This window comes from Aptenodytes forsteri, unplaced genomic scaffold (assembly GCF_000699145.1).
Source record: "Aptenodytes forsteri isolate BGI_AS27 unplaced genomic scaffold, ASM69914v1 Scaffold146, whole genome shotgun sequence".
Lineage (NCBI taxonomy): Eukaryota > Metazoa > Chordata > Aves > Sphenisciformes > Spheniscidae > Aptenodytes > Aptenodytes forsteri.
In genome coordinates this window covers 4232866-4260458 of record NW_008795128.1, presented here as the reverse complement: position 1 = coordinate 4260458, position 27593 = coordinate 4232866, and the positions used below count along the sequence as shown (strand labels likewise).

The following is a 27593-nucleotide window of genomic DNA, read 5'->3' as shown; positions in this document are numbered from 1 at the left end:
ACAGTGGGATTGAGTGCACCCTCAGCAAGTTTGCCAACGACACCAAGCTGTGTGGTGCGGTCAACACGCTGGAGGGAAGGGATGCCATCCAGAGAGACCTTGACACACTTGAGAAGTGGGCCCGTGCAAACCTCATGAAGTTCAACAAGGCCAAGTGCAAGGTCCTGCATATGGGTCGGGGCAATCCCAAGCACAAATACAGGCTGGGCGGAGAATGGATTGAGAGCAGCCTGAGGAGAAAGGACTTCGGGGTGTTGGTTGATGAGAAGCTCAACGTGACCCGGCAATGTGCGCTCACAGCCCAGAAAGCCAACTGTATCCTGGGCTGCATCAAAAGAAGCGTGACCAGCCAGAGGAGGGCCACAAAGATGATCAGGGGGCTGGAGCACCTCTCCTATGAAGACAGGCTGAGAGAGTTGGGGTTGTTCAGCCTGGAGAAGAGAAGGCTCCGGGGAGACCTTATAGCAGCCTTCCAGTACCAAGGGGGCCTACAAGAAAGCTGGAGAGGAACTTGTTACAAGGGCATGTAGTGATAGGACAAGGGGTGGTAATGGCTTTAAACTGAAAGAGGGTAGATTTAGATTAGATATAAGGAAGAAATTCTTCACTATGAGGGGTGGTGAGGCACTGGAACAGGTTGCCCAGAGAAGCTGTGGATGCCCCATCCCTGGAAGCGTTCAAGGCCAGGTTGGATGGGGCTTTGAGCAACCTGGTCTAGTGGGAGGTGCCCCTGCCCATGGCAGCGGGGTTGGAACTAGATGATCTTTAAGGTCTCTTCCAACCCAAACCATTCTATGATTCTATGATTTTTAATATATATTTAAACACACATACACACACATATATAGATATATGTTTATTTCACCTTTGTTTCACTTTTCCACTTTGTTACTTAAGAACATCTGAAAGTCATAACTTTGTTACAAACTTAGGACATTACAAAAAAACTCAAAATGCAATAACACTCCTTTTAACCACATCCCCAATCTCTAACAAGTTAAAGGGACAGTTAAAAAGATCCTACTAAGCCTAGCACACCAGTAAGGTTTATGGAGGAAGACTCTGATCTTACCCCATTCAAACTTCTAGCTCGTGCTGATTAAGCATCTATGAATCTCATCCTCTGGAAAAAGTTAACCCTCTTAAAAGAAGTTTCAGCCCTGGACTTTTCTCCCAAAGCTCCTTACAAACTCAAGCTACTATAGCTTCTACCACAACATAAAAACACCTGAACTGTCACATGAAGAGCATCTTATCAGTTAAAAAATGGCTTCAAGTAGAAAAATATTTTTGACAATGCTCCTTATGCTAGGAAATGTCTCAGGCAGTGATCCCTTTTCATACATTTTATTGAGCTTCATCATAGCAGAGATATGACAGAAGGGAAAAAAAAAAAAAAAAAAAGAATTCAGTAACCTAGGCAGGTTCTCCTCCTTCTCTTTTTTAAAAGGCAGCTCCCAGAGAGCCAGAATCACTTCTTACAATCGCTGGTCAATAAATCTGCCTGCTTTGGATTACACATTCCAGAAATAAGGAATGGTGCACTTCCAGCCATTTAGCAGGTCTTGGCATTCATAAATTGACCTGAATGTAGTAATATCTTTTAATTAACATTTGTAAAATATAATATTCATCTTTCCAGGTAAATCAATCCCTTTACCTGTCATTTAATCAATTACCACTTAGAAAGTTTTTACATTTATCAGCATCATTCTGACATGCAGTTGCCAAGTCCTTCTGCAGGTACCTAGGTTGATTTCCCAGTGACCTTACATACAGGTAGCACACTCCACCTTACTTTCACCTCGCTACGAAGTTTTATTTACATCATTCCTGAGCCTCTGAATTATCTTCACAAAGCAATTTTCTTTGCAATAAATGGAAAAAAAGCTTAATATAAGATTTCACCTCTACAAGGCTTTATCTACAGAGATAGTTAGCAAGGAGCTGTTCACCAGCATAATCATACCATGTGGCCAGTTTGCAACATAGCCTTTTATTTCAGAACTTGTACTTAGAGCATCATCTGTATAAAAATGCAGATTTTGTTGTTAATGATGTAAAAAAAGAATGAGATTTAAAAAAACTAAAACAAACCTCCTTCAGGAACTTAGATATTTAATTTGCATACACTGGTATTTCTGTACTCCCCTTTACGATAAATCCTAGTAGCCTTCAGTTCATGCAGCTATGCCAGAGGTTCCCTAAGAGGCTAAATCAGATCTATTTTACACTTACTGAATTTTCCTCATTCATAGCTTTGTTAAACCCATCTAAAAAAAGTTTATTTGTCACGATTTATTCTTTGAAAGCTTCCAAAGCTGCTTGCTGTTCACGATTCTATCGTTTCTTCTGACAGAGTCTGCGGGTCACATTATCCCATCTGTTGCTTACACTAAGTTGAAACTGCAAAGATCACTCCTTTCCATTTTAGATAACTCTGCCACGTTTGCATTTTCTAGTCCTCTGAAACACTCCCACCTCTTCTAGAGATTAAGCAGCACTACGGGTGTTTCTGTGTCTACTGTCAATGATTCATGACTCTTCAGAAATAATTGTCAGTCTTTTGTTCTTAGTTAAGTATACTTAACATCCTGGTTATGCTCTCTCATACAGATACATTTATGGAGACATTCCATTCTTCCAAGCACGTTGTCTGCTCACACCAGCTCCTAACTGCCTTTACTGCATTCCCCCTTATTCCTGAATAGACTATTTGCTTTTTCTTCATTTTTCTTCAAAAGAGATTTCAAATTTACTGATATCATCTCATTTACTGTTGGACCTGCTTGCCACCTAGTGTTCTCCATCCCAAATGATTTCAGGAATCCTTATGTGCTTACTTCAACAGCAATTTCTTCTTTTCCTCATTCTCTCCCAGACTTAACAGCATCTTCTCATTTGGTTTGCACCCTGCCCCCATGGCAAGTCACTGAGGAGGAGATGAGCCCAATATTGGAACCATTCCCAAAGGATTCAGTGAGTTATACCAAAGTTATGCTTTTGCCTATGAAACTTAAATGCCTTTAGATTGCATTTAGCTCTTACCTGGCTGGATCTGGGTAGATCGGATGTTCCCGGGACCCTGCTCCATCGTAGCGAGATAATGAAATGAGGGAAGACTCCAGCAACCTCCTAGAAAGGAAAAACAAATGATAAAGTCAAAGACCATTCAGGAACATCCCCCCTATTTACGCCCTACTTTCTGAAACCTCTTAAGACTATTTCTATCATCAGTGCAGAGAGCTCTGCAGCATACTGAACCACTCACTGATGGCATAAGCGTTTTCACCACATAGCTATTCAAAGTGTAATGTTCTCACTGCACAGGAGAAAGAACACCTCGCGTAAGAAAGAAGAGTGGTCCCAAACCCACTTCCAAGTTTCAAGAGAAAGATGCAGATGCTACTTCTCCTTTGGAGACAAGCCATCCCAATTTGTCAGGTCCATAAACATATTGGCTGCATTGGCCATTTGTCAAATTCTTACCTACTCAAAGGTGACTACACAGGGAACGGGGCCAAGGAGCACAGGACAAAGAACACAGCTCGGCATGTGGACTCTAAGGGCACTGCTGGTGTTTATTCACAGTAAGATATTCAATCTTAGTCTCAAGGCTCAGAAAGAGAGGTTTTCAGCTACAAAAAAAAAAAATGTTCGTTTCCTCTCTATCTTAATCAGCCACAGGGAGAGATACCAAATATTCACTCAAGAAGTAAATGTATGCAAATGCAGCCAGACAGCTTGAATATGCAAGAAGCGAGTCTGAGTCATGAAGGCAGCAGAATCAAAAGTATACAGCAGGAACATGTCCTCCACCCTGGCTTCTACATGCACCTCTATCTAGCTTCTTGTCATAAAGCAGACGATGGCATTGTTTCAAGACAGATTCATTCAAGCCTGTTTCAGCCATTAGATTAACAAGAGAGATGATTTGGGGTGGGTGTGGAGAGTGGAAAAAAATCAACTGCCAAAATTTATAAGGCTGCTGAGTTCCCTTTCAAGTCTTTTTGCCTCAGAACTCCTACTAAATTTTGTTTCCTAGTCTTAGTAACTTAAATGAAAACTGTTGTGGTTTAAAAGTCAAAGGGGTCCAACACCACATCTGTTCTATTCACCCACACACACAATTGGCAAGAAAGATTTGAACCTATCAGTCTTAGCCCCACACTCCTAATTTGCAGTTAACATTTGCAATGCAGGACAGCAAGTGTCAACACAGGAAGCAGGAAGAAGGACCAGATATAATCCACGCCCAACTTCCCATTTCTAGCCAGAAAAAGACAGTAGAAATGCAAATGAGACATGTTTTTTCCAGCAGCAGCCCCCCCATCAGGATCTCAAGACAACTTTTCACTGCCTTCCAGCAATTAAAAAAAAAAAAAAAAATTACTTCAATTTTACATTATAAATCTAGAATACAGAAAACAGCAAGAGATTGCTCCAGTTACTTGGAAAGGCATGTGTCAGCTCAAGAGACTCTGTACTTGCTGCAAAGCACTGGGACTCTACAGAAGGCAAGAAATCCTGTCCTCTCTGGCATGAAGTTGCTTGGCAACCATTTGTCTTATTCAAGAACAGTTATTAAATCTCTTAAACTTTGAGATGAATTAATTCCCCAGGTTATTGAGTCAAAAGCTCTAACCTTCAACACTGCTAGATATTAGGAATCCCTTGGCTCCCCAGAAAGTTATCATACTTCAATCCTGCCTTACCAAACCCTCTCTCCTGCTCCAAATATATGCAAAAGCAGCTAATCCAGAACCAACGGTGCAACAGCTTTATGAGCTATACCTGAAGTCCTATACCTATGAGGTATACCTCATATCACCTGCATCATATATAAACTGCTTTTATTTCTTCTGGGGGGAAAGGTAGACAGATTAAAATTAGCAGAAGGGATATTCTACCTATTCAGTCAGCTGGCCCCTTTCTAAACCACTGGCTCAGAGTTCAGAGACTGGGTTACTGCCACTGCAGCACCAACATGCTTTTTAGAACTCTGCTCTTCAGAGCTGCTTATGCAGAGTACTCCAAAATCAGCAGTTTGCAAGCAGCCTGGATGTGCTGAGGCTGCCACCCTACTGGACCATCCTGCCTAATCACCAGACTTAATCGGGGAAAAAGAGGTCCCACAGCACACAGAGCCTGGCACGGTCACAACCCTAGAAACAGCAGCTGCCTCCTTACAGGTGTGAGCAACCTACACACAACCCAAGTGGTTTGTTTGATGCTATTTCCCTGCAATGCCTATGGTGTCCTGATAATGTGTGTACACACAAATAATCAAACTCATCATCCCTGTCAAAAGTCTTGGTGCCTATACACTACACATGCCACCCTCTTTCCCAACCTTTCAGGGTCTATCCACTAAATGACACAGCAAAATCAGAGCCACAAGGGAAGATGGCCAGTACATGCTGCATGGCCCAGCAGGCTCTGTTAGAAAGGAGTCTCCAGGTATTCTCCAGCCATATTTCTCTTCTCATCTTTGGAAAGGCTGGCAATTGCCTGAGGAGAGCATTGCCTTAGAGGGATCACTTTCAGAAAGCAGCCAGCAGCTGCACTGAAGGAAATCAAAATGTATACCAACCAGAGGGCACCAGAAGGGTGTGGAAGCAGAAGCAGGGCACACATTGTAGTAACTCAGTATAGAACTGCTAGGAGTCCCTCTACTTGGCTTGGGAACAGCACTTTGGGGAATCTACAGTTCTCACCTCTACACCCCATCTGATCCGTGAAATAAATACTTGAAGAGCCTTGCTCTATCAGGTACCTGGCACCTCAGATGAGAACTGGTATACATTACTTCAATAAAACACAAACCAACAGTTGCCTGAGCCACAGGATGGCCAGGTATCCGGGTAAACAGACTTCCTATAGGCCTCATGGCCCTGTGATTTTACCTGAACAGCCTGCAACTCCACCCCATGATGCAGCAGGAGCTGCTGCTGCTTTAGGAGCACCTCCTTCACCAGAAGGGCTCCTTAGGAAGACCAGTAGTTATGGGGTTGTGGGGAGTGGGATGACAAACGTATTCCGTTAAACTCACTCCCCAGGACCCTCTCTGAGGCTGAGCTGAGTTGAACTCAGCTTAGTCTCAGCTAAGACGGCCTTTCCAGCAGAACCTTCCAAGCCTGCCAAGACCAAACTCAGCTCCTGCACTCTCTCACACTGAGGGACACAAGCCACATACTAGGGCCACATTCAGATCAGGTGGACAAAGATAATTCAGTTAACAGTAACTGCTAAAAGCTATAGCTGATTTTAAGCCTGATTGGTAGTTCTTAATTGTCCTACAACTGTGCCCTCTCAGATCACAGAGCAATGAACAGGTGGATATAAATACATATAGTAGGCAAAAAACCAAAACAAGGCAACGTGCAATCTCATGAGATCCAGATGGACCATCTCTGTGCTTAATGCTCCAGAGAATAACAGTATCATACTGACACCAGAGTACTAAACACAAATAAAATCTATTATTTAACTAACTCATTCTAGACTGAGCCCTTGAGGCCCAAGTTACAGATCCGAATGCATTTGGTACTGACAAATGGGTTCAATAACAGATACACTGCTACAATCATCAATAAAGTGTCCCATCTGTGACTTCCCGAGGAAGGCGCAGATAAATATTTTTAAAGTAAGTCACACTGAACTCTATCAAGTCTTCGGTGCCACATTCATAGCTTTTGTCACCCAAAGTCCCAGAAGAGACACAGACTATTTGTTTTCAGTGATCCCAAAGTATAAGGTAACCCAATATCCTACCACAGTAAATGCTGAGGTTGGGAGCAATTCTGTTAAGGAGGATAAACATAATCCACAGATGAATAGAAGCAGCTCTGTTACAGTGAACTGCTAGCCATTAAACATCTAAGTTTCCAACAGAGAAGCACGCAAAGAGAAAACAGAAAGGCATATTGCTTGCATCTCCTTTTGAGACATTTCAGTAGATCATGCTTGACTCCTGAATCCTTTCTGGAGCTTAGAGCACCCTCTTCCTCTCCCACACCCCCCGTTTTTGCTACCCAGGTATATAACAGGCTAACACTAGGCTCTGTGGAAGCAATTGCTCCACTATCTCTGTCTAGACAATATGAAATTGTCACAAATGACATCTAAAGTACAATTAGCAGAGAAACTGCAATTTCCACTCTCCTCCCCCGCTCACCAGAAAAAATAAAAAAAAAAAAAATCACACATTATCATTCTCCAGGTTGTCAGTCAATGCTGCAATGATGAAGATTAACTCTGCTCACCCTGAGAGATGCTTCTGGCCCAGCTTGCTAAAATAGGAGGAGAGGGATTGTAGTTTTTTGTTGGTTTATTCTTTTTATTAAAACTACTACAAGGAGATACAAATTGCCTCTGTTCAGCAGCATTGAGATCTGAGCAGATTCCTTTTCTGTCAGACATCAGTAGCTATGGAACCACCGCTCTACACTCGCTCTGTTACCTCGGGTCTGCAAACAGCAGCAATCGCTAGCAAGGAGAGAAGGAAGCAAGGTCCAAGTTACAGGACACCTTTAGACAAGGGAGAGAAAAAGAGAGTGCACGCACACAAGATACTACAAGCAGAAAAGGGAAATTTCCTCAGGAATGAAGCAGCTGAATGCCAGAAGCTGCAGCTTGAAGGGAACAAAGTCATGAAGCAACCTCCTCACAGCGCATCAGCCATTGGACTATACCCACACTCTCCCCACGGGGGCGAGGATCACCACCAAAAGCCTCTTGGGACAGAGTGATTCATCTCAGCAGGCTTTGAGAAGATACTTAAATGCAGCAAATTTAACTTCTCAGTAACAGTTTCTAAGGATATGCAATTCCTACACCACATCTTAGATTTGCTGTCACAGCACACGCATTACTCCACACAACACCGAGGGAAGGGCTTTCCTCCCCCATCCAAAAGGGAGGCGCTAACAAACAGCACTGAGGCTCAGTTTCCTTAAAATCAAAAGGGTGTTCAGTCAGCTGCCATCCTCCTAAGCTGCTGCTGCACACCGAGAACCAGAGCAAACCAGTAAAATGCAGCAAGCGCTCCTGCCTCTCCCACAGTCCCAGCCTTCAGCTTTGAAGAGGGTCTAAAAGCAATTCATCGTTATCCTTTGAAGCAGAAGTATATTGACAACTCTGGCAGCTTCTGTGAGTTTCCTCCTCTGGTTTTATATCTTCCCTGGAAAGGCTTTTATATCCCCTACTGCCCATTTGGAGGTGAAATTACTGCACTACTTCATATTACATCCCTTTTTCAGCCCTCCAAGTTACAGCCAGCAGTCAGTTCTCCTGAGCAATTGTCCCTACGGATGTGCTCCTGTAGTTCCTCATAGGAATGTAAAGAATAGCAACAGTTTAAAACTAGATTCCCTTCAGTCATCTTCCTCTTACAGCTGGGCAATGTTTAACCTAAAGATAACAAGAAAGCTAAAGCATAAAGACAGCTGAATGTTCTCCAGCTGCCCAACAGCACTGCTACCCTCCCTCAAATCCTAAGCTCAATTATTAACTGTTAACAAGCCAAATTAATTCTTGGAGATCAATTACAGCCTCAACAGAACACTAGAAAACTATTCTAAACAAAAATCTCAACCAACCCAATCCACTGGCTTTGGTTTTTTTTCCCTTCCCTTTTCTCAGAAGAATAGGGAAAATTATTTCAGACATCTCTGTATTGTGTTGCCTACTTTCAAAGAGCAAACTAAAATCACATAAGGAGAAACCATCAAGCGTTTTGTTCCATAGCTTCATTTTCCATAAAAGTTTTGTAGTTCTTGTCAAACAGAAAAACACTATTGCTATCACCAGTTTCATATTCAAGCTTAAAATAAAAAAGCAATCAGTATGCAGTTCTAAAGTTTGCCTGAAAAGATGATTTCTAAAATTAAGTCCTTAACATAATCTACTGATACCTCTAAGCTAACATTTCTAGACTGTTTCAGCTTTCACATCGTTATGGTTAGACATATTTAGCCTGGCATCAAGATTTGAATGAAGACAGGTCAGAAGCAGATGATTAGAAGAGAAGAAACAATCAAACAAAATGGTCAAACTTTTCTTAAGACAGTTGTAACCATCTACAAGAGATAAATACCCTGAGAATTTCACTACTGATGAAAACCTCAACATTCACTTTGGCAGTTCTCTGTTAGCTCCTCCGTCCCCTTGTTCACATCTTTGTCATACAACTCATCCTCAGTGAGGAACGAGAGTTGGTGGCTGCCTCTCTTATGAGTATCCAAGCCCTGTTAGGCATTCTTTTCATAATTTTTTTTTTTTTAAGTTATTCCACATAATGAACGCCCTTTGCAAGAAAGTTTCCTTTCTTTAGGGAAAGCAGTGACAGCAAAGATGCAATATGTGATCACAGTTACGTTCCAAACATGGCCTTTGTAGAACACTTTGGCCTGTTTGTGAGAAAGAACTTGTGCTAACTCTGAAGGGCAACCAGGGACAGAGAAGACATCCTTCCCAGCTGGAGGTGTGGAGTTGTCAGAGAAGCAGGTTTGACAAAGGACAGAAGTTACCACAAAAAACGTTTTTCCCCCTTCACTGATTCTGGGCAAGAATCCTGTAGAAAACAAGCTGTAAGGATTTCTCAGTCAGAAACCAGGCAGCACATCAGGTCTTCAGCTAGGATGGGAAGGAATACATTTGGGAAGGAGTGCAGAGAAAAGGAGCACAATTACATGAAACAAAGAACTGTAGGGAAGAGTTCGAACAGCAGAAACAAGCATTGGGATTTGAGTTCTCCTAATCACAAGACAAGGAGCAGAGTTTCAAGAAGAACATAGTTAACCCTTTAAAGTTTACCTGTTTCAGTTTAACTAGAAAGTAATACCACATGATGAATTGTGCTATTACTGCACCTCTGCTCTTGGACTAGGAACTTCAACTTCCATTTACCACCTGATGCTGCAGGAGCTACACAGCACCTTTGGACCTCATCATAGGGAAATTCAGTGGCTCTGAGGAAGATGACAGGTTCTTTAAGTGGACCCAAGGTCACACTGTTAATCTGTTACTTCACCTGGCTGACAAAGGCCATGCATCAGAACAAAAGATGAGCAAGCATTATGCAGAGGTCCTCATCATACAGCACCTATGGAATGATTAATGCGTTATTTCAACAGGCAAGAGGAAGCACACATCCATGATAGACATTAAAAGGGTCAAGAGCAGCTATGGCAGCATTGATTAGTCTAGCAATAACTCTCAACATGAAAAGAACGATGAAAGATCTTGCACTTCCTTTTTGCAGGGCAAAACTTGAGGGGCGGGGAGGGGAGAAGAAACTTAAACCAGCTCAAGCTACTGCATGTGCTATTTTGCTCTACTGTGGCAGTTTTATTCCAGTGCTCAGAACAGGGCAGGCACCTCAGCCAAGCTGAAGACAGACATCGCATTCCTCCACCTAGACCCTTAACAACATGCGATTTTACCAGAAATTCCGCTAGAGGGAATCGGTTCCTAGTCATCATGGTTATGATAACTTGAAAGCACGGCCAGAACATAGCCAACACAGTGAACTCCCTCAGCCTACAGACAGCTTTACTCTTCTGAGGGCTCTTCTACCTACCTTCATATGTATAAAGTCTGCTTCAAATTCTCCTTGTTCTGGGAGTTCCCAACACCACAGATTGTGTGGACAGCAGAAATCTCTGCTTACCCACGCACGCAGATCTGCGTCAGCTTCTGGGATAATTACATAGGGCTCCTGCTTCTCCATAGGGAATTGAAGAGGAGGTGTCTTTCCTGAGGGGGCAGAAGCCATACTGTTATCTCCATAGGCTTCTAAGGATATGAAAACAGAGGTCCCACCACACATCAATCACTTCCCTTAAAATGCTCTTGTTCAGGCTGGAGTAATGAAGAGAGTCAGGTCAACAGATGACCGGCAGGTCAGTTCAGCCACTTACCCCAGCCCTCCCACTTCATGAAGACAGGGGAAGGATTTGATACTAATGCATTTCAAACAGAAAACTGAGTCAGTTTCCTGGCAGATGAATCCTGTTTATTCACAGCCTTCAGTTCCAGCAGGTGCTTTCTCAAGAAGAGCAAGGGAGGGGGTCAGTTATATCATCACACAAACAGCCATTTGGTGCAATCAGTTAAATATGTATGTGGAAAATGTTTAAAATGCATGTTAGCTATTCAACAGACCAGAACGGCTCAACTGGAGAAATCTAGTCATCGCTATTTTGGTTACAGTTTTATTACTGAGTCAGATCACAGATCCCTCTCTCTCCTCTTGCTCCAGGCCCAGAGAGTAGATGCATGCTGCTCTACTGCAAGTTCTCCAGTCCAGATTCTGTAATAAGGAGCGAATAATTGGATGAGGACACTTTGTTCCCAGGCACACCGTGCTGTGTGCATTTATAAAGAGCATGAAGAATGAGTGCATGCGTGCAGTATATGTAAGTGACTGCACATCTAATGATTAAGGGCTTGTATCAGCGTAAAAAAAGAAGCACACTATACTGCCAACATCTCCAGCTCCTCCCCACACTCAAGAAAGCTACACAGAGCTTGCAGTTGAGCAAGCAGACCTGAAATAGAAGGTCTGAGGACCTGCCCATAACTTGTTTCTTGGCAAAAGGAAAACAAAACCAAAACAAAACTTAGAGGTTGTTTTAACATTACTTATCTGAAGCCAGAAAACAAGCTCTAGGAATCACAGCAAGATAGTTTAAGCACGTCAAAGACGACCATTAATCATAACTGCATCATCCCCTAGATAGAATACTACATTAATTCAATGCACGTAAGTAAAAAATGGGAACAGGAGCAGCTGTTCCAGGTCAAGTGAGCTTGTCTGGACATGCTGCCCACCCTGCAGCAGTTGGATCAGGAGGCCACAGGGAAGCCATGTGCAGACAGCACAGGAGACAGACAACCTAACAAAGGATGGCTTTCAAGAGAGGGAAGCTATTCACACTTCTTCCCTGTCTGTAGGAAAGCTGAGAACGGATATATTTTATGGTATCCTCAAATAGCTATCTGTCTGAAGTCAGCTGTCTTTCAACTTCTAAGCAATCTGTCTTTATCTAATATCTTTGTTGTATGGTCATCTCAGACAGGCCTTCCTCAAAAGAAAAAAAAAAACCAAACCACAAACCCACCCCAAAAACCAAAACAACCCACCCAACTCTAGATCTCATTACTCCTCAGTAGAAACAAAAAAGTAAGCCAGTTTGGAAGCATGTACCTCGTCCATCCTCATTAAGAAACATCACTGGAATCCAATTTCAACAAGTTCCCTTGCTGCCATGCTGGAGCAGGTAAACACAAAGCGAAGTCCCAGAGCAATCCCACAGACAGACACCTGTAGGGAAACACGTCCCCGTTTCCTGGAGACTGCAGAGAAACAAAGTTTACCTATTTCTTTATAGGTGAACTCCTCATTGCTAGGCCTGGACTACCAAAAAAAAAAAAAAAAAAAAAGAGGTGGGAGAAGGGGAGTGGTTTGACTGGGGAAACACCATGAAGGTATTTGAGAAAGCAGTTATTTCTATACCTGCTTAATTTGCAAGCCAAGCTGCTGCAAGAGCAACATGGGGAAAAGAATCTCTTTTCGTGTGCTACAGTCATTGCTGTATATTTAAATTCAGGCCAAGAAAAAGAAAAGACGGCTTAAGCCTTTCTGCAAGTTTGGTGAAGACTGCACATGCTCAGCTTTCCGAAGTACTCAGGGAAGCTTGGCAGCTGGGAGTGACCTCTGTTAGTCACTGCAAGAGGGAAAGCACACAGCATCATTTTTTCCCCCACCAACTCTCAGTGATGAAGTAAAAGGGCTCTAGCAACGTTACATTAGTCTTAAATGAGGAAACCAGCAAAGGCAGGGGGAGGAACCTTTGTGCAAGAAAACAGGCACCTCTTTCACTTGCTCTTCTACATAACAACTACCAGAGCATTCAAGAGCTCAAACTTCTACCATGGCAGTAAAACAAAGTCTTTCCTGCCCACACGGAGACAGCAGGCTCGGTCTGGAAAAAAACACAAAGCTGGAAGGGTGGCAGCAATAACCTCAGAGCTCACATAGACATCAACTGGCCATTTAGGTATCATGGCAGCCTCTCCTACAGTTCAGGCTGTGGTTACATTCTCATGATAAAACTAATTTGTATTTTCCATTTTTAGAAAAGGCCAAACAAACAATACTTGCCAAGTTTGTCCACAACCTGCACACCTCACCCATCACCACAGCTAATTATCATGTCTAAATGTTCATGTCACCTTCAGATTATCACTTCACTTTATGTTCGGCACTGACAAATTAGGTCTTCATTCATTCCTGTGTGTCCAGGCTAGCATTTTCAGAAATCATTTCCCCATCCCACAGTTTTGGCCTTCTCCCCTCAAGCCCCTCTTCCCAACCACAAACCCGAACCTCTTGTCTCTGCTTGCAAACCCCTTCATTACTTCTATTTACCCCACTGTTCCTCACTAACTACTGAGATATTACTTATCATTATCACCATCATTTTCAAGAATTGTAACAAGCATCTTTGGAATGATTTCTTACCAAGCCTGAAAACAGCACAGCATAAACTTTTCCAAAACTATCACATTACACACGGAGGCTACAAGGTTGCCAGAAAACCCTTCTTTCCACAGCACAGATAAGGTCTACACACTGTAAGTTTAAACGAAATGCTGAGCCCAAACTACAAATGCCAGGACACCAAGCTAGTAAGGTTTCCACAAGTAATGGGCCTGAATGTAACGGGTGGGGAGAAATTATACTGGGTAGGTCCATTTAGATTTGGCACAGGCCACATTCCCACTGATGTGCAGTCTGAGCAGCCAGCATTATACTGCTGCCTCTCTTCTCCACAGCGCAGAGGCGTGCCCTCCTGCTCAAGTCCCCCTTTTTCAGTGAACTCAACACACCACTGCCACAATAGATATTAAATACTTGAATAAGCAAGCCACAACTGCTGCAAGCAATTAGGAAAAAAATAGTAACAACACAGGTTTTGTGAAATAAGGAACAAAACAAGATGAAATACACTAGGTATATGTTCTGTCTCCACCACAAGATACATTTTGTAGCTTTAGGTAAGGCAATTCCCTCCTGCTTTAGCTCCCTTCCCCCAGAAAAGTAAAGGGAGTAGCACTACCCTCTTTCTCTTATTTTGATGGTAAATTTCAGTTACAGAACTGACTCCTAGTAGGCAACTCTGTACCCACAGCAGGGGGTAAGGAAATGTTCTGGTGGTTTTGTTTTTAAGGCTAGGATATGAGTGACATGCACCTTTTTCATTCAGTGCTTTACACAGTGAGAAAGCTACCAGAAGCCAATATATGCAGAGATCTGAACAGCCTGGTCATTTAAATCAAAAAACAGAGCAGCACACCAGAAGCTCAAGTTCCAACAGGAGCTCAAGAACAAGCTGTAGAAGTGGCTATACTCTTTTCCATTTTACATACAGCACTCACGATTGCTGGGCAGGAATGGGAGTGTTCCTACCCTGTCAATCTACTGTAACCACAGACTGGTCCCACCTTGAACACAAGTCAACACCATATCTACAATTTAGAACCAGAAGAGGCATCCCCTCCTGGCCATGAGTAAGCCCTGCCTATTTGCATGAGAAAAAAACCCCAAACATATTCACGGCCTTCTTATGGAAAAGCCCAAAAATTTAGGTAATAGCTCACAGCATACTTGAACAAGAAAATAAACACAGACCACCGGAAAAGGTGACCACCCAGACTCCAGTCAACATCTGCCAAGCGTTCCTCCAGAAAATAAACCCCATTATTATGGAAGTCTTCTGAGGATGGATGAGCAACCATTTAAATGCAAACAAAACCTTTGAAAAGGCAGACTGCAAAGAAAGGTCTGCTCCAGGCTTGGAAGGCAATGAGCAAAAAGTTGAGACCAATTCTGCAAAGTTGGTCTTTTACAGCTCTAACTCATGGACATTTACATGTCAGAAAGACAAAATACCTGCTTCACCTCAAGATCCACATTTGTCCCTTTCAAGCCCTTAAAGAAGGCCAGAGGATAAGCTGCTCCCTTGCTTGCATTCTGTACCAGAGCCAATTCCCCTCAGGATCCCCACTCATGCCTTTCCCCAAACACTGAAGAACTTGCAAATGTATGGTAACACTAAGGAGATAAGCTGCAATTTAGGACTGCAGGGGTCCTCAAGCTACCTTGTTTTCTTTATACAAGAACTCAGAAACTTTCCGGTTCTGCAAGGAGATGGAGAAAGCAAGGAGCAGAAGCAACATTACCCCCTTGTGGCAGCAAAGCAATATGGAAGTGAAATAAATCCTGAGAAATTCAAAGGGGAACAGAGTAGGCGTTTCTTTTCACACCTGTTGTATGTATAGAGAGCTACATGCTGCCAGAAAGGCCATCAAGACTGAATAAAGACATATATGAGCTGGAGTCACTGTACTGCCCAGGCAGGTGAGAATGGTACCACCGCTTCCACCCTGCTGCACCTGGTGTTACTTCAGACCTTTACATGCCTGACGAGAGCAGGACACAGAGGTCTGCATTTGGCTAACAGGTGAAACCACAGGTAGAGCATTTATACCTTTCTAAGGGAAAGTGAACACAGCCAAACTCATTCGCAATGTGTAGCACCAATGACTGGATCACATTCATAATCCTATAGCTTTCTCATCTCACCTAGATAGAAATCCTAGATTGCTAAGTACCACGCAATCTTAGCTCAGGAAAGACGACTGCATTCACATTTTGTAGCAAGAATGCAGGTAGGAGGGACCTCAATCCTCAGACAAGAGCTGGGAAAATGAAAGACAAATTTCACCCTGGACCCTGTTACGTGGTTCCAGGGAAGCTGGTCTGCATGTGTCACTTGTGCACACTGCATCCAACAGACTAAAACACATCAAAAAGCTATGCCTTTGGTCAGCTGTGCAACTTCAGCAAGTCAGTTATTTGCACAGCACTGTAGACTCTGCACTTTTATACACTCACAAACAAAATAAAGGAGTTTATACAAGTATCCCCAGACAATACAAACTCCCCCACCTCACATACACTCCTTCCTACCTGTGTGCATGGCAAAACCATCACCCAGGACAGTTCAAAGGACTTCTCAGATTTTCAGATAACTTCAGTAATCTATCTTGTCTGCCAAACTAAATAGGTGAGGCAAGGCAAAAACATTATGCATTCATAAGACACAGGCACAGAAGTTACTCATACCACAGCCTACAGAATTTGACCTCTGGAATGAGCGCAATGGAGTGGTTAGAGAAGTTTAACATAATTGCCAGGCAAAGCTTCTTAATGGAAGAACAAGGATAATAAGCGTTTCCTCACAAAACACAGGTTTCATGCAAACCTGCCTGGCAGTAGGACAGGGCTCATCTTTCGTTTGCAGCAATTCATTCAAATCTCCAGTCAAAATAAGACAGGTAAACATCAGAATTGCCCCCTTAGTATATTACAAGCAGCTAAGTCTTGAATGCATAGAGGACAAGTTTCCCTTTGTGCATTTCTTTTCCCCCTTTCTAGGGATTGTTTCTCAGAATAAGATTTGAAGTATGTCAACAGGGACACACATGGCACTACTTGCTCCTTGTATCCATTCTAGAAAGACTGTGGCCTGGGGTGTCATGCCAGAAGCAAGAAACACTACTAGATTAAAACCAGAGGATTTTCTTTTTTTGTGAAATAACACACTAGCTCTGTAGATATCACTTGTGTCATATTAAAATAGCCAAAGAGGTGGCATTTGAAGAGCTGGATCAGTTTTATTAGACAGCATTGCACTGTACCTCTCATTAATTGATGAGCTGAAATATATTTCAGTGGAGACCACTGCTAGCATTTTTTATATCATTTTCTTAAGTAGGTGGCACTAGCTCCTCTCAAACAAGCAGTTGACTAGAAGAATCCTCTTTCATTCCCTGTTCAACTTTTCATTACCAACCTAACTGGCCCACACAGCAACAATGGCTTAAAGTACTTACAGGATCTTTTCCCTCACTAAGATTACAGTATTAACACAATGCTTCCTCAACCCATTTTTTAATTAACAGGAAGTTATAGAAAAACTAAACTAGCTATCATCTGTTGCTCAATTATCTTTCCTTCATCCAGATCTTGCCAATAGTTTCTATCACCAATTTTATGCAGCACATTTCACATGACAACTTCAGGGATTTCTGAGGCTCTTTTCACTTTGATGTTAGAAGTGAGGCAAAGATAGATCCACAGGGGAAAAAACCCTACATTTGAATTAATGTGATCAGCCTGGAGAACCTCAGAAAAGCTGAAGCTCAGTCTCACCAACTTCCGCTTAAGGTAGACCATAAACCTTCCCCAGTTTCATACCTCACTGACACAGCTTCAAGAAGCACACAGCTCAACGCCCATGTTGCTTTCAGGCCAAGCTGAATGTGACAGGACTGCTGTATTGCCGCGGTTCTCAGCAACATGTTCCTCCTAATAGAGGTGCCAGAGCTGTTAGTCAGGAACAGCTTCATTACATGCTTATTAATCCCTTCATGATTAGCCCAAGATAATTAGCCCAGCACCATCAGAAAGAGCAGAATTCTCTCCCTACCCAGCTGGCATAGCTGCTTCAACAGAATTCAAAGAGGAACGGCCTTCATTAAACTACCTATTAACTTAATTGACCCTCTATGGCAGTATCTTCCCAGCAAGCTACTTCTCAGCCAGGCAAGCCAGGTCAAGGAATGGATCCTGCCCATGAATAGGGAATGAGAACATACACACGCAGTTTCCAGATGCAATTTTTATCTTAAGTTTTTCAGCTGGCCTTTGAATACAGAGCTCAATTGCCCAATGAGGACATCTAATGGAGAAACAAAGAAGAACAGAATATAGAACAGGTTACAAGCAAATACATGCATGTCCCCCAATGCCAACAACTAACCTGAGGTCCACAGGCACAAAATTACATCGACTGAAAGTGTGTATGCAGTTATCACTTGCACCCTCAGGCTTGAAGGCTTACCTTCCCTCCTCTATTTCCCCAGCACTTTCAGCATTACACAGCTTACATCTCATGAACATTAATCACCATCTTTGCACACTTCCGCAGCTGCAAAAGTTAACAGACATTTTGGACTCTGCTGTGCAGGAGTGGTTCCAGCACTTCTAATTGTGGGAGCACACCCTAGGTCTGGGAGACAAAAAGGCTGGACCTGAGGACGTTCATTCTATGCAAAAATCATGTAAGTGGGTGCTTGCTGACTTGTTATTACTCTATAAGGAAAAATATAACAGCAGTTTGAGAAGGGAAAATATTACACCTGCAGAATATAGCTATCCCACATGCAGGGTTTCTTTTAAGGAGAAGGATTTCGTAAAGATCCCCACAAGTCCACCCAACGTGTTTAACAGGAAAGGAAACCAAGTTTTACTTCAAGGAAATTGCCATGAGTATTTAATACCAGACTGCTCACTGCTCTCAGCTTCCTTACCTCACAGTTATGTTAACTTCAGTTAGAAGGGATGCAGAAGCCCCTGCCATGCCTGTTCTTGAGAAAGGCCTGATAGCAGAAGCAGGAAACTGGGAAAACAAGAGTCCCTATGAGCTTCTCAGCAACCTCTGCCAAAAGGGTTTCACTAAAGGTTTCATCTTATAGGAATTCCTCTGGAATTAAGCTCACACATCAAACTACACACTCCAAATTAATGTCTCAGCAAAAAGCACCTGTTTGCACAGGCAACTAACCCTGCACAGATGCTACAGCCACTGAGCAGGCAGCAGCAACCACCATGGGCGACAGGCAAAGTGACCCAGAGATTTAGTCGCAGGACTCCAGCTGTTAGGCAGCAACCCATCCAGCTCCTGTATGCTGGGGTGGACTGAGTTATATGCCTCAGGGCATTTTTAAGTTATACAGCTCCCACAGAAAAGATCACATCTACAGATCCCACCACACCTCATTGTCCAAATGCGTGCCAACCACCTGATCAAGAAAAAGGTTATTTGCCCCCATTATTTCTGACACTACAGTGACTCAGCCCAGAAAACAAGCAACAGTGGAGACACTATGAGCACGTACAGCTATTTCAAAAGAAAGATAATGTAAGAGTTAGTCAAGTGCCATTTTAAAGCTAAATTTGTCAGCTCCTTCTCACCTCTCTGCCCTTTAATAGAGGACTAGAGGATATCTGATTTAAATTAACAGCAGGTAGGTCCAGGCCCAGCTTTAGACTCTCATTATGGCAGGCTATAAAAAAAAATGGGGCAAGGATTTAGAAGCAGATGAATATTTTCATGACCACCACCACTTATTTGCTGTGCAACTACAGCAACAAGAAAGGCAGCCACTGTTTCAGCCTGAGTATAATCAGCTTATCTGCAGGAAGAAGGAAAGAATTCCCTTTCCTCAGGCACTCCTGTGTACAAAGCCTCCTCAGTCAGTTACATCTGCATCCAACCTGGAAACTTTGCTTTCCTACAGCACAAAGCATCCATTTCCGAGAAACAGCAGGGCTGGACCTTTCCTCTGACAAGCGCACAAACCACTTGACAGAAAGGTTGTCAAACTGAAACCCAGTAGGGAAACCCTATCCAAAGCACCAATGTAGCTGAATCATCCATACAAGCCAGTGGAGACACTTTCACACAAAGCACAGGTCCTTTCTGATGCAAATCTGGTTTGGCTCGTTCTGTTTCCTGTAACACATCTGAAGTATTTAAAAAAAAAAATCCTTCCAAAAAAGAATCACCTTCTTAAGAAAGAATACAGCAGAGTCTAAAATTTTCAGTGATCAGCATGCCCCCAACCAACTCACCCTAGATTCGGGTCAATGGGAGCCACTTTCAAAACTTACCTCTTTATTAAAGGCAAGCAAACTGCATGGGTTTGACCGAACACTCGCAACTAAGGTATATGCCACTGACACAGAGCTTTGACTTTTTTTGCACCAAGGAAATGACTGTTAACCCTTCCAACTTAACAACTACAGTCTCAACAAGACACAGCACTCAAGAAAGCAATTCTCATTACTCATGCCCAATTTTCCATGCCTACCCTGGGCAGATTCTCCATGTGCAGCACATGCGTAGTATGGGGCACAAAGGGCAGTGTAGCACATCCTGTGTTCCCACCCTTTTGCCGTGTATGGGAAACACCAGAAGCACAGTTCACCCCAGAGATCTGCTGCCAGAGCCTGTACTTTTGCCTATCTGTACTACCATTCTCCTTTCTCATTGAGAGGTCTGGTGTTTGTCCTTATAGACATCCTCAGAACCTATCTGCAGCATGACAATGGCAGCTATAAAAGACGGCAATGCAACGTCTCTATTTTCATCTACATAAATAGCACGTGACCACATAAGAAAAGGTTTTCAACTCTGAAAATACTGAAAAACTCAGACTAGATGGGAAAGGTTTAAGAAAAAATAGAGGAGGAAGACCAAGCATATATCTTACCTCCTGAGGGAATCCTCCTCTGAGCTTTCCTCAGGCATTTCCTGGTTTAAGGCCTCCTGTGATACATTCCCAGGTCTGCTTGAAGCCGACTGGCTGTAAACTCTTTCCCAGTGCCCCGTCTCCTGGTTAAAGACCACTCCCACGGTCCTCTCCTCCTGCGGGGTGGAAGAGCTGCCCAGCTGCAGCCTGCTAGAGGCAGGAGCTCTGCCCTCGGTTCTCTCTGCAGGCTGCACCTGGCTGGTATTTGGAGGCACACCCTCAAACGTGCCTTGGACCTGCCCTGGTGTGTAGCTAGGCGTGCTTCTTTCCCAGCGCAGCGTGTCATTGTTAAAGGTCAGCAGGTTATGACAAGCGCGACAGCGGTTCAGGTGACCCCGGGACAAATTGGAATTGTTTTCACTGCTGTGTGGAGTCTGCTGATGGGAGGGACCCGGCCGATCAGGCTCAATGTTGTTGTTGAGAATTTCTTGAGCCTGTTGCGACTGGCTGGACTCCCCACCAATCCCCTGATCTAACTCCTGAAGCCGGTCATATTCCAGGAAGAATCGCCTCAAATCACACTGGAGCTCATTACGGATGCTGGCTGGATTGCTCGGGCCAGCGCTACTACCACTGTCCGCCTCAGCCCCTGGGGCCAGAAAGCCCCTCCCTTCTGTTGCAGAGGTATAGACTGATGCCTGGGAACCTCCCTCCTGCTGCCTCAGCACCGACAGCAAGCTCACAGAGGAGGCACTGGTCCTAGGGGGAGGCATGGCTTCCAGCTCTGACCGAGAGCTCATGTTCAGCACTGTCCTGGACCAGTCAGACCCACCTAAGCCTGAAGCCATCTCTCTTGCAGACTGTTGGTACCGGGACTGGTGGCCTGCCAAGGGCCCGCTGAGGGACCGCCGTGTGGGGCCCAGGCTAAGGTTGCGCAGGGTGTTGCCAGCAGTGCTGCTCTGAACTGTGCTGAAAGCAGAGGGCCTGTTAAGTATCCCCTGCTCCTCCTGTGCTACGGATGCCTGCTCTGGGGGTTGGTAAGGCTCTGTCTGCACAGAGGAGAAGGAAGTGCCAGTGGCCCCAGAAGACGTGGAGGGTGCGTTTTCCTGGTGTGGGAAGAGAGAAGAAGGAAGTCTTGCACTAGAGCATCGGCTGCAAAGGCACAACATCCCCAGGTGCTGGCAGCACTCTGCTGTGGGATAGCTGACACGCTCCCGGAGCCTGTTATAGACAGATGCCCTTGTGTTCTCACTGGCTGGAGGCGGAGGTGGTGGTGGTGGAGGCGGTGGAGGGGATGGGGTAGCAGAGTCTTGAACACTGTTTTGCTCTCCCACCTGTATGCCAGAGGAGCGGGAGGACAACATATGCAGGAAGTTGTGGAGAAGGGGTGTGCGCCTCACAGGCTGAGAAGGAAGGATAGCACGCTGGCGATAATGTGGCATCTCTGTGCTGTCCACGGAGATTTCCACTTCCTCATCGCTCTGCAGAAGGAAGCAATCAAAGTTCAGTCACCTCACAGCAAAATCCTACACCTCCAAATAAATAGCAGAAAGACAGCTACCATCCTAGACAGATGAAAGGATGCGGTTAGTCCCTTCCTAGAGGCCTTGACTTGCAGGAAACCAGCTGACCCTTTATTTCAAAGTTCATTTTATGGATCCAGACAACCTCTTCCTACAGCCCAGTAAGCTTTGACAATACACTGTTCATACCAACAGAAGCATCAGCATCTGAGGGTCAGCAGCCATGGCGAGCAATGTTAATACCTCGTGTACCTTCAAATCCAGCAGAATGTCACAACAGAACTGAAAGAGCAGGGCCATTGGGACATCTGTCCCACCGCTAATGAGACAGCGAGGGCAAAACAAACACACTTTGGAGAGCTCTTTGATAGCACTGCACATAACACAAGAACATTCATGTGACCAATTAAGGTGAGACAGAACTCTGCTTAGAAGGACTTCAGGTTTTCAGAAAAGCCCAAGGCTGCATAGCAACGGACTAGCATTAATGTATGTAGAGCATCTTGTAATTAGTCAGTCAATACAGGTACTGACATTCCCCTTACCTGCTGGTTAGAAGGGTTAACAATTGCTGTGAGCAAGTAATGTCCCAAGGGATCAAACCGGACCAGCCTAAAACAAAAGCAGAGTCAGAGTATCAACATGAGTTCACATTCCACATTGACACAGGAAGCTGGACACAGCAGGGAAGAAAATCCCACGTGAAATATTTACAGTGAGAACATTACTACATTACCATCATCATCTTCTGAAGGACGTCAAAAAGTTTACGCATTAAGAAGAAAACATACTTATCTAGCTGAAGACTGCAGCTATTTTATAGTCCACAGCAACACTATATAGAAGTTAAAAGCTGGAAGCAAGTATTGCTGTATCAATTGAAATAGCCAGAAAATTTTAAGGAATATGCAAATATATATATTACAAATTGGAATTTGGTACAAAGGGAGAGATTAGCTTCCCTTGAATGTTACATCATTGTCTTATTTTAAATTGCTTAAAAGAAGGCATCAAGTTTCCAGCAACACAGTTTCCTCTATAACCGCACCAAAGTAATAGCTCAGCACTCTCTTCCAGCAACTTCTGGATTCTCTCATTCTTATGGCTGACAAGTTTAATTACTAAGCTTACAGATGAACATGAAGTAGATCTTGGGCATTTATTGGGCACAGGTCAGATTACAAATATGAACAGCCAAGCTGATCTATTACTTCCCATTGCTTTTTTTCCTGTGCACAGAACTGTTTTTCTACCAGCTGGGTCAAGGAACTGCAAGCAATGCTTCTCTCTGCTGCCTCAGTGCAGAGGGTGCAGCGTCCCACAGGACCCCCCCACATTCCCCAAACGTGACCATTTTTCACATACCAGTGTTCTCTTCCCCCAGAAGCAAGAACTCACCTGACTCGCTCCATTTCGCTGGCTGTTTTCACCACTGCAAAAGGTTCCCGACGACTCCAGTCCCAGAAATGTATCTCATTGGCAGTTGCAATCAGCAAGAGCTGAGCCGTAGGATGAAAAGCAAGCGACGCAATGGCATTGTTGCTATCTGTGAACCAGCTCTCACTTCCACCCTGAGTGAGGAGTCAAGAATCACAAGCAGTTTATCACAAAGTTTGAGATCATTAGATTTCCATGTATGTGCCATCTCTCCAAAACTCTGCCTAGAGCATGGAAGTGACATGCTTTCTTGGCAACAACAACAGCTGCTCTCATATGAGGTCATGTGTCATGTCTAGAATATAACACTACTTGCAACAATGACCATAGATGTATTTTTGCAGGTAAGTGTGTCTCAAGCAGCCTGTAAAAGTGCTGCATTTCAAAGTGACCAGGTAAGTTTAAGTGTTCTGTCTCTGTGCCAACCACCAGACTAGGTAGAACTGACAGAGCAGCAGCTTCTCTAATGAAGAGTTCAGATATGCTCAGTGGAATGAAAAATGGCACGTCTTTCACATAAGCTAAACAGGCACCTTGCACAAAGTTCTCCAGCATTATCTGTACCACTCTAATCAAATAAACAGGCATGGCTAAGGAGCATGACCTACCTGGCAGGATTGAACGAAGAATCTGTCACCTCCTCTCTAGACAGAAGAGGATGGCTATGATCTGTTCTATGCTTTTAGAGACAGGTCCCAGCAAAGCTTCCAAACAGCTCTCTTAGCAGGCAACATTTGGGAAAAACTCAGACAAAAAAAGTCACCACCCACCAAACACCAAAGGCACATATGTTTCAGGAAAGACTTACGTGTAAATCCCAAATTCTAACCTCCCCATCTAGGCATCCTGAAGCAATGAGGCCCGGGATGGTGGGATGGAAGGTGACACACCAGGGAGTGCGGCGATGTCCAACCAAGGAATGAACACACTTGCCCGTTTTCACCTCTGTGATGTAGATATTGTGGTTCACATGTGTGGAAGCCATTAGGGTCCTGGGAATGCAGAAGGTAGGACAAACATTAGCATGAGAAGAATACAGCAAAACCAGACCATGGTTAGCTTCATCTCAACAGGGTCTGTTCACACCTAACCCAGCAGCTCTCCCACACAGAGCTCAAAGGGTAAGAGGCTACTGTTTCACCAATGGCCACAAAGCTTCCTGTAGCCAGATTTCAGGGTCCATGCAAACATGAGCTCATCCGATCTGCAAGCACAAACTTGACCTTGAAAGTCAGAGTGAACATGCAGCTCAGAAGGAACTCCTGAGTGACAGTTCGGGGCAAAGAAATATTCCCAATTCTCCACACCATCTCAACCACTGTCAAATCAAGTGACACTAAGAGAGATCCCACCTCCATTTCTGCTTCCAATAAACGCATCATTCTGCTCTGTTCTTTAGTCCTAGATATCCCAGTGGGTGTGCCACATCACTTGGCATATTGTGCTAAAACACCCTTTACTCCCTTCAAGTTTCTTCTGAAATCCCACGGTGGCCGCACAGATCCTTTTTTCTTAGAACTATGCATCGCTTGGGTACCTCAGAAATTAAACACCAACTATGCTTGAAGCTGTGAGATTAGGAAGGTGCGCACGTTCCATCCATGCATGTCAGGAACCAGAAGTTTCACTTGGCTATTCAGGACTGGACAACTCAACGGGCACAAGCCTCCATCACTTTTGTAAGTGTAAGGAGACTGCTGAAACAGGGAACGAACTAGGAGTTAATTACCTGTCTGGACTAAACGCCAGCAAGAAGGTGGAGCGTGGACTGTCTGGTAACTCAACTTTCTGAAAAAGCCAACAAAGCAGGAAGTGTTGCAAGTGTCATATGATCATACTTTAACTGTAAGCCACACAGACAACAAGGGGAACCCGCTGCAGGAACATATCTAGTATCACATCACTGCAGGAACTGAACAGAGCCAGAGAGCATATCAAGTGTAACACATCAAATGTACAATCATGAGACAATTTATTTCAAATCCCTGCCTCCCTTCCCCCACTCCAAGATCAAGCTATGCACCTCTATCCCACAACCTTACCTTGCCCTCCCATTTCATCCATCGAGTTTTATCCTCCACCAACTCCTGCAGGAGCCGCTGAGCACCCAAGGCTTGGGTACCCCGTTCCCTACCCCACAGGATGCGGACAGCATTCTTCTCTGGTACAACCTTCATGGCTCTCAGCAGCCAACGTTATACGAACTACTGGGAGGAGACACCAGCAGGTTCCAGATGACAACCACCACCAAACTACAAATAGGCTATCCACATTTCAATTGTTTATCTTCATGGAAACCTAGAAAGAGAAGAGAATGATAAGGCAGGCAGCTTTTACCTTGATCACCTAGATGAAATAAGAGCTTTAAATCCCAAAAGACTAGATAGATTTTTCTCTTCAATCCTCTCCCGCAGCCTTTGCTACCTTCCTCCATTACCAAGGCCCAATTTTGACATTTCTGCAGCCAAGGATTACTTTGAAAGGTTTTTGAAGCATCCAGCCCTTTCCTTGTACACATGCACTAGGCATACCACACCTAAAGAGAATAAAAAATTGGCCTTGAAACTCTTTCCCTTCCCTCCATCTCTTGCTGTATATAATAAAGAAAAAAAGACTTATGAAGAGACAGTCTTTACACCTTGAAGATTTAGGTCCTATCTGGGAAGGGTGACTGATAGCTAGAGGAATAGTGTTAAAAAATTGACAATATGACAGAGGAGTCTCTGGGGAATTATTCAAATTTCAGTAGTAGTAATTATTATCACTGCAAAGGTCAGATGATTGATAGACCTCAAGTCCAAGTTACTTCCAACTCCATCACAGTAGTTTACAACGTATGAAAACAACCATATATCGGACAAAAACCTTACACTGCATGACATCTTGGCCAGCTCCATCAAGATGATTCATTTCGCCTGCCTGCACATCATTTTTCCATCTACATTGCTCTTAGAACAGTTCACCCCAAGTAATGCACAATGGCAAAGACTAATGCTTTTAGTACACTTTGAGCTGCTAAGGAAAGCATTAATACCTGTTTTCTAGGAAAAAAGTTAATTCTTTGAAAGAACTAAATATAGGTACCCTAACAGCAACCAAGTTACACAGCTTTTGAATGGTCTCATACGTTGGAGTTTGCCACCAAAAGCTCTCCAGAAACAAGAAGTTTCTTAGAATACATAAACCAAGAAACGCTGCTGCAATGCTATTACCTTTTGATCCCAGCAGAGCGCGCATACTACTCTGTCATCTCTTTAGAACGTAAAGATCTAAAGATAAATCCTCCTCAGTTCATGTTACACTGAACAAAACCATCAATGTTCAACAGAGAAGGAAGTGGCTTAAAGAAGAACTTAAAAAAGCAAAAAACACACCTACAGGGAAAAAGGGTTCATATACACAAGAAGAGATGAATTGTTAAATGACAGAATTCAAAATGGTCATTAGCAAACCTTTCTTTCCTCCTACTCTCCCTAAAAAAACCTCCTGAGCAGATGATTTAAGACAGCTGCTGCTTACAGGGAGGAGCTGTCTGAAGAGATAAGCCAAGAAAATGAGTTCTAATAAAGCAGACCAGTTTTCATTTGTAAAAGTACAATAAAGGGTACTGAAGTGATGAACAAGTAAAGGCATCCATCTTCCTAGAAAAGAAATTCACCACAAAGAAATTCAAGCTAGCTGGAAATCCCCTGATGCTTAATGTGAACAGCATGGGGATCATCTATTTTAGAGAAGCTGAACTCCACAGCGTAAAATAAGCCTTCTTTCGAGAATCTGTGAAAGTCAGCCAAACATTAGGTAGGAATTATTCTACAAAATAAAAGCCTTACTGGAAAGCAACACAAAAACTAAAGATGTCATGCTGCAAGCAGATTCTTAAAAGCAACTGTACAGATTAAAAAAGCCCAGACCCAAAAAAGTTAGAACAAGGATAACTGGAGTAGATACAGCCAAAAGTACAGTATAATACAGGAATCACTAAACCCAAAATCTTTTTTCACTAAATGCTAATAAATCCTCATCTGGATTCTGCAAACAGCACCAGTCACCCATGTTCAGAAATGACTGGATTCAGATGGTGAGCAGCGTGGAGGGGAAGGACAGCTCAGTACAATACAGGCAATAAAAAGCCTATTTTACAGGAGGAAGCTGTAAGTCTAGTTTCATCTAGTAAAATTAAGAAAACAGTAGCTGAATATTCTATATGGGTGCATTCAAGGAGTAAGGACTACAACAGACCAAGAA

General features: G+C 43.6%; 1 protein-coding gene across 1 annotated transcript in view; it reads right to left on the bottom strand.

Annotated features, from left to right (window-relative positions):
* AMBRA1 (autophagy and beclin 1 regulator 1) overlaps window positions 1-25648 on the bottom strand; it is a 127370-nt gene extending 101722 nt beyond the window's left edge. The window contains exons 1-7 of the mRNA XM_009277524.1: window positions 25391-25648; window positions 25078-25136; window positions 24157-24340; window positions 23310-23482; window positions 22457-22523; window positions 20410-21869; window positions 3049-3135 (exon numbers count right to left, since the gene is read on the bottom strand). Of these exons, the coding sequence (XP_009275799.1) occupies window positions 3049-3135; window positions 20410-21869; window positions 22457-22523; window positions 23310-23482; window positions 24157-24340; window positions 25078-25136; window positions 25391-25525 (2165 nt within the window). The 5' untranslated portion in view covers window positions 25526-25648. The remainder of the gene's footprint in view (window positions 1-3048; window positions 3136-20409; window positions 21870-22456; window positions 22524-23309; window positions 23483-24156; window positions 24341-25077; window positions 25137-25390) is intronic.
* Between the last annotated feature and the right edge of the window lie 1945 nt (window positions 25649-27593).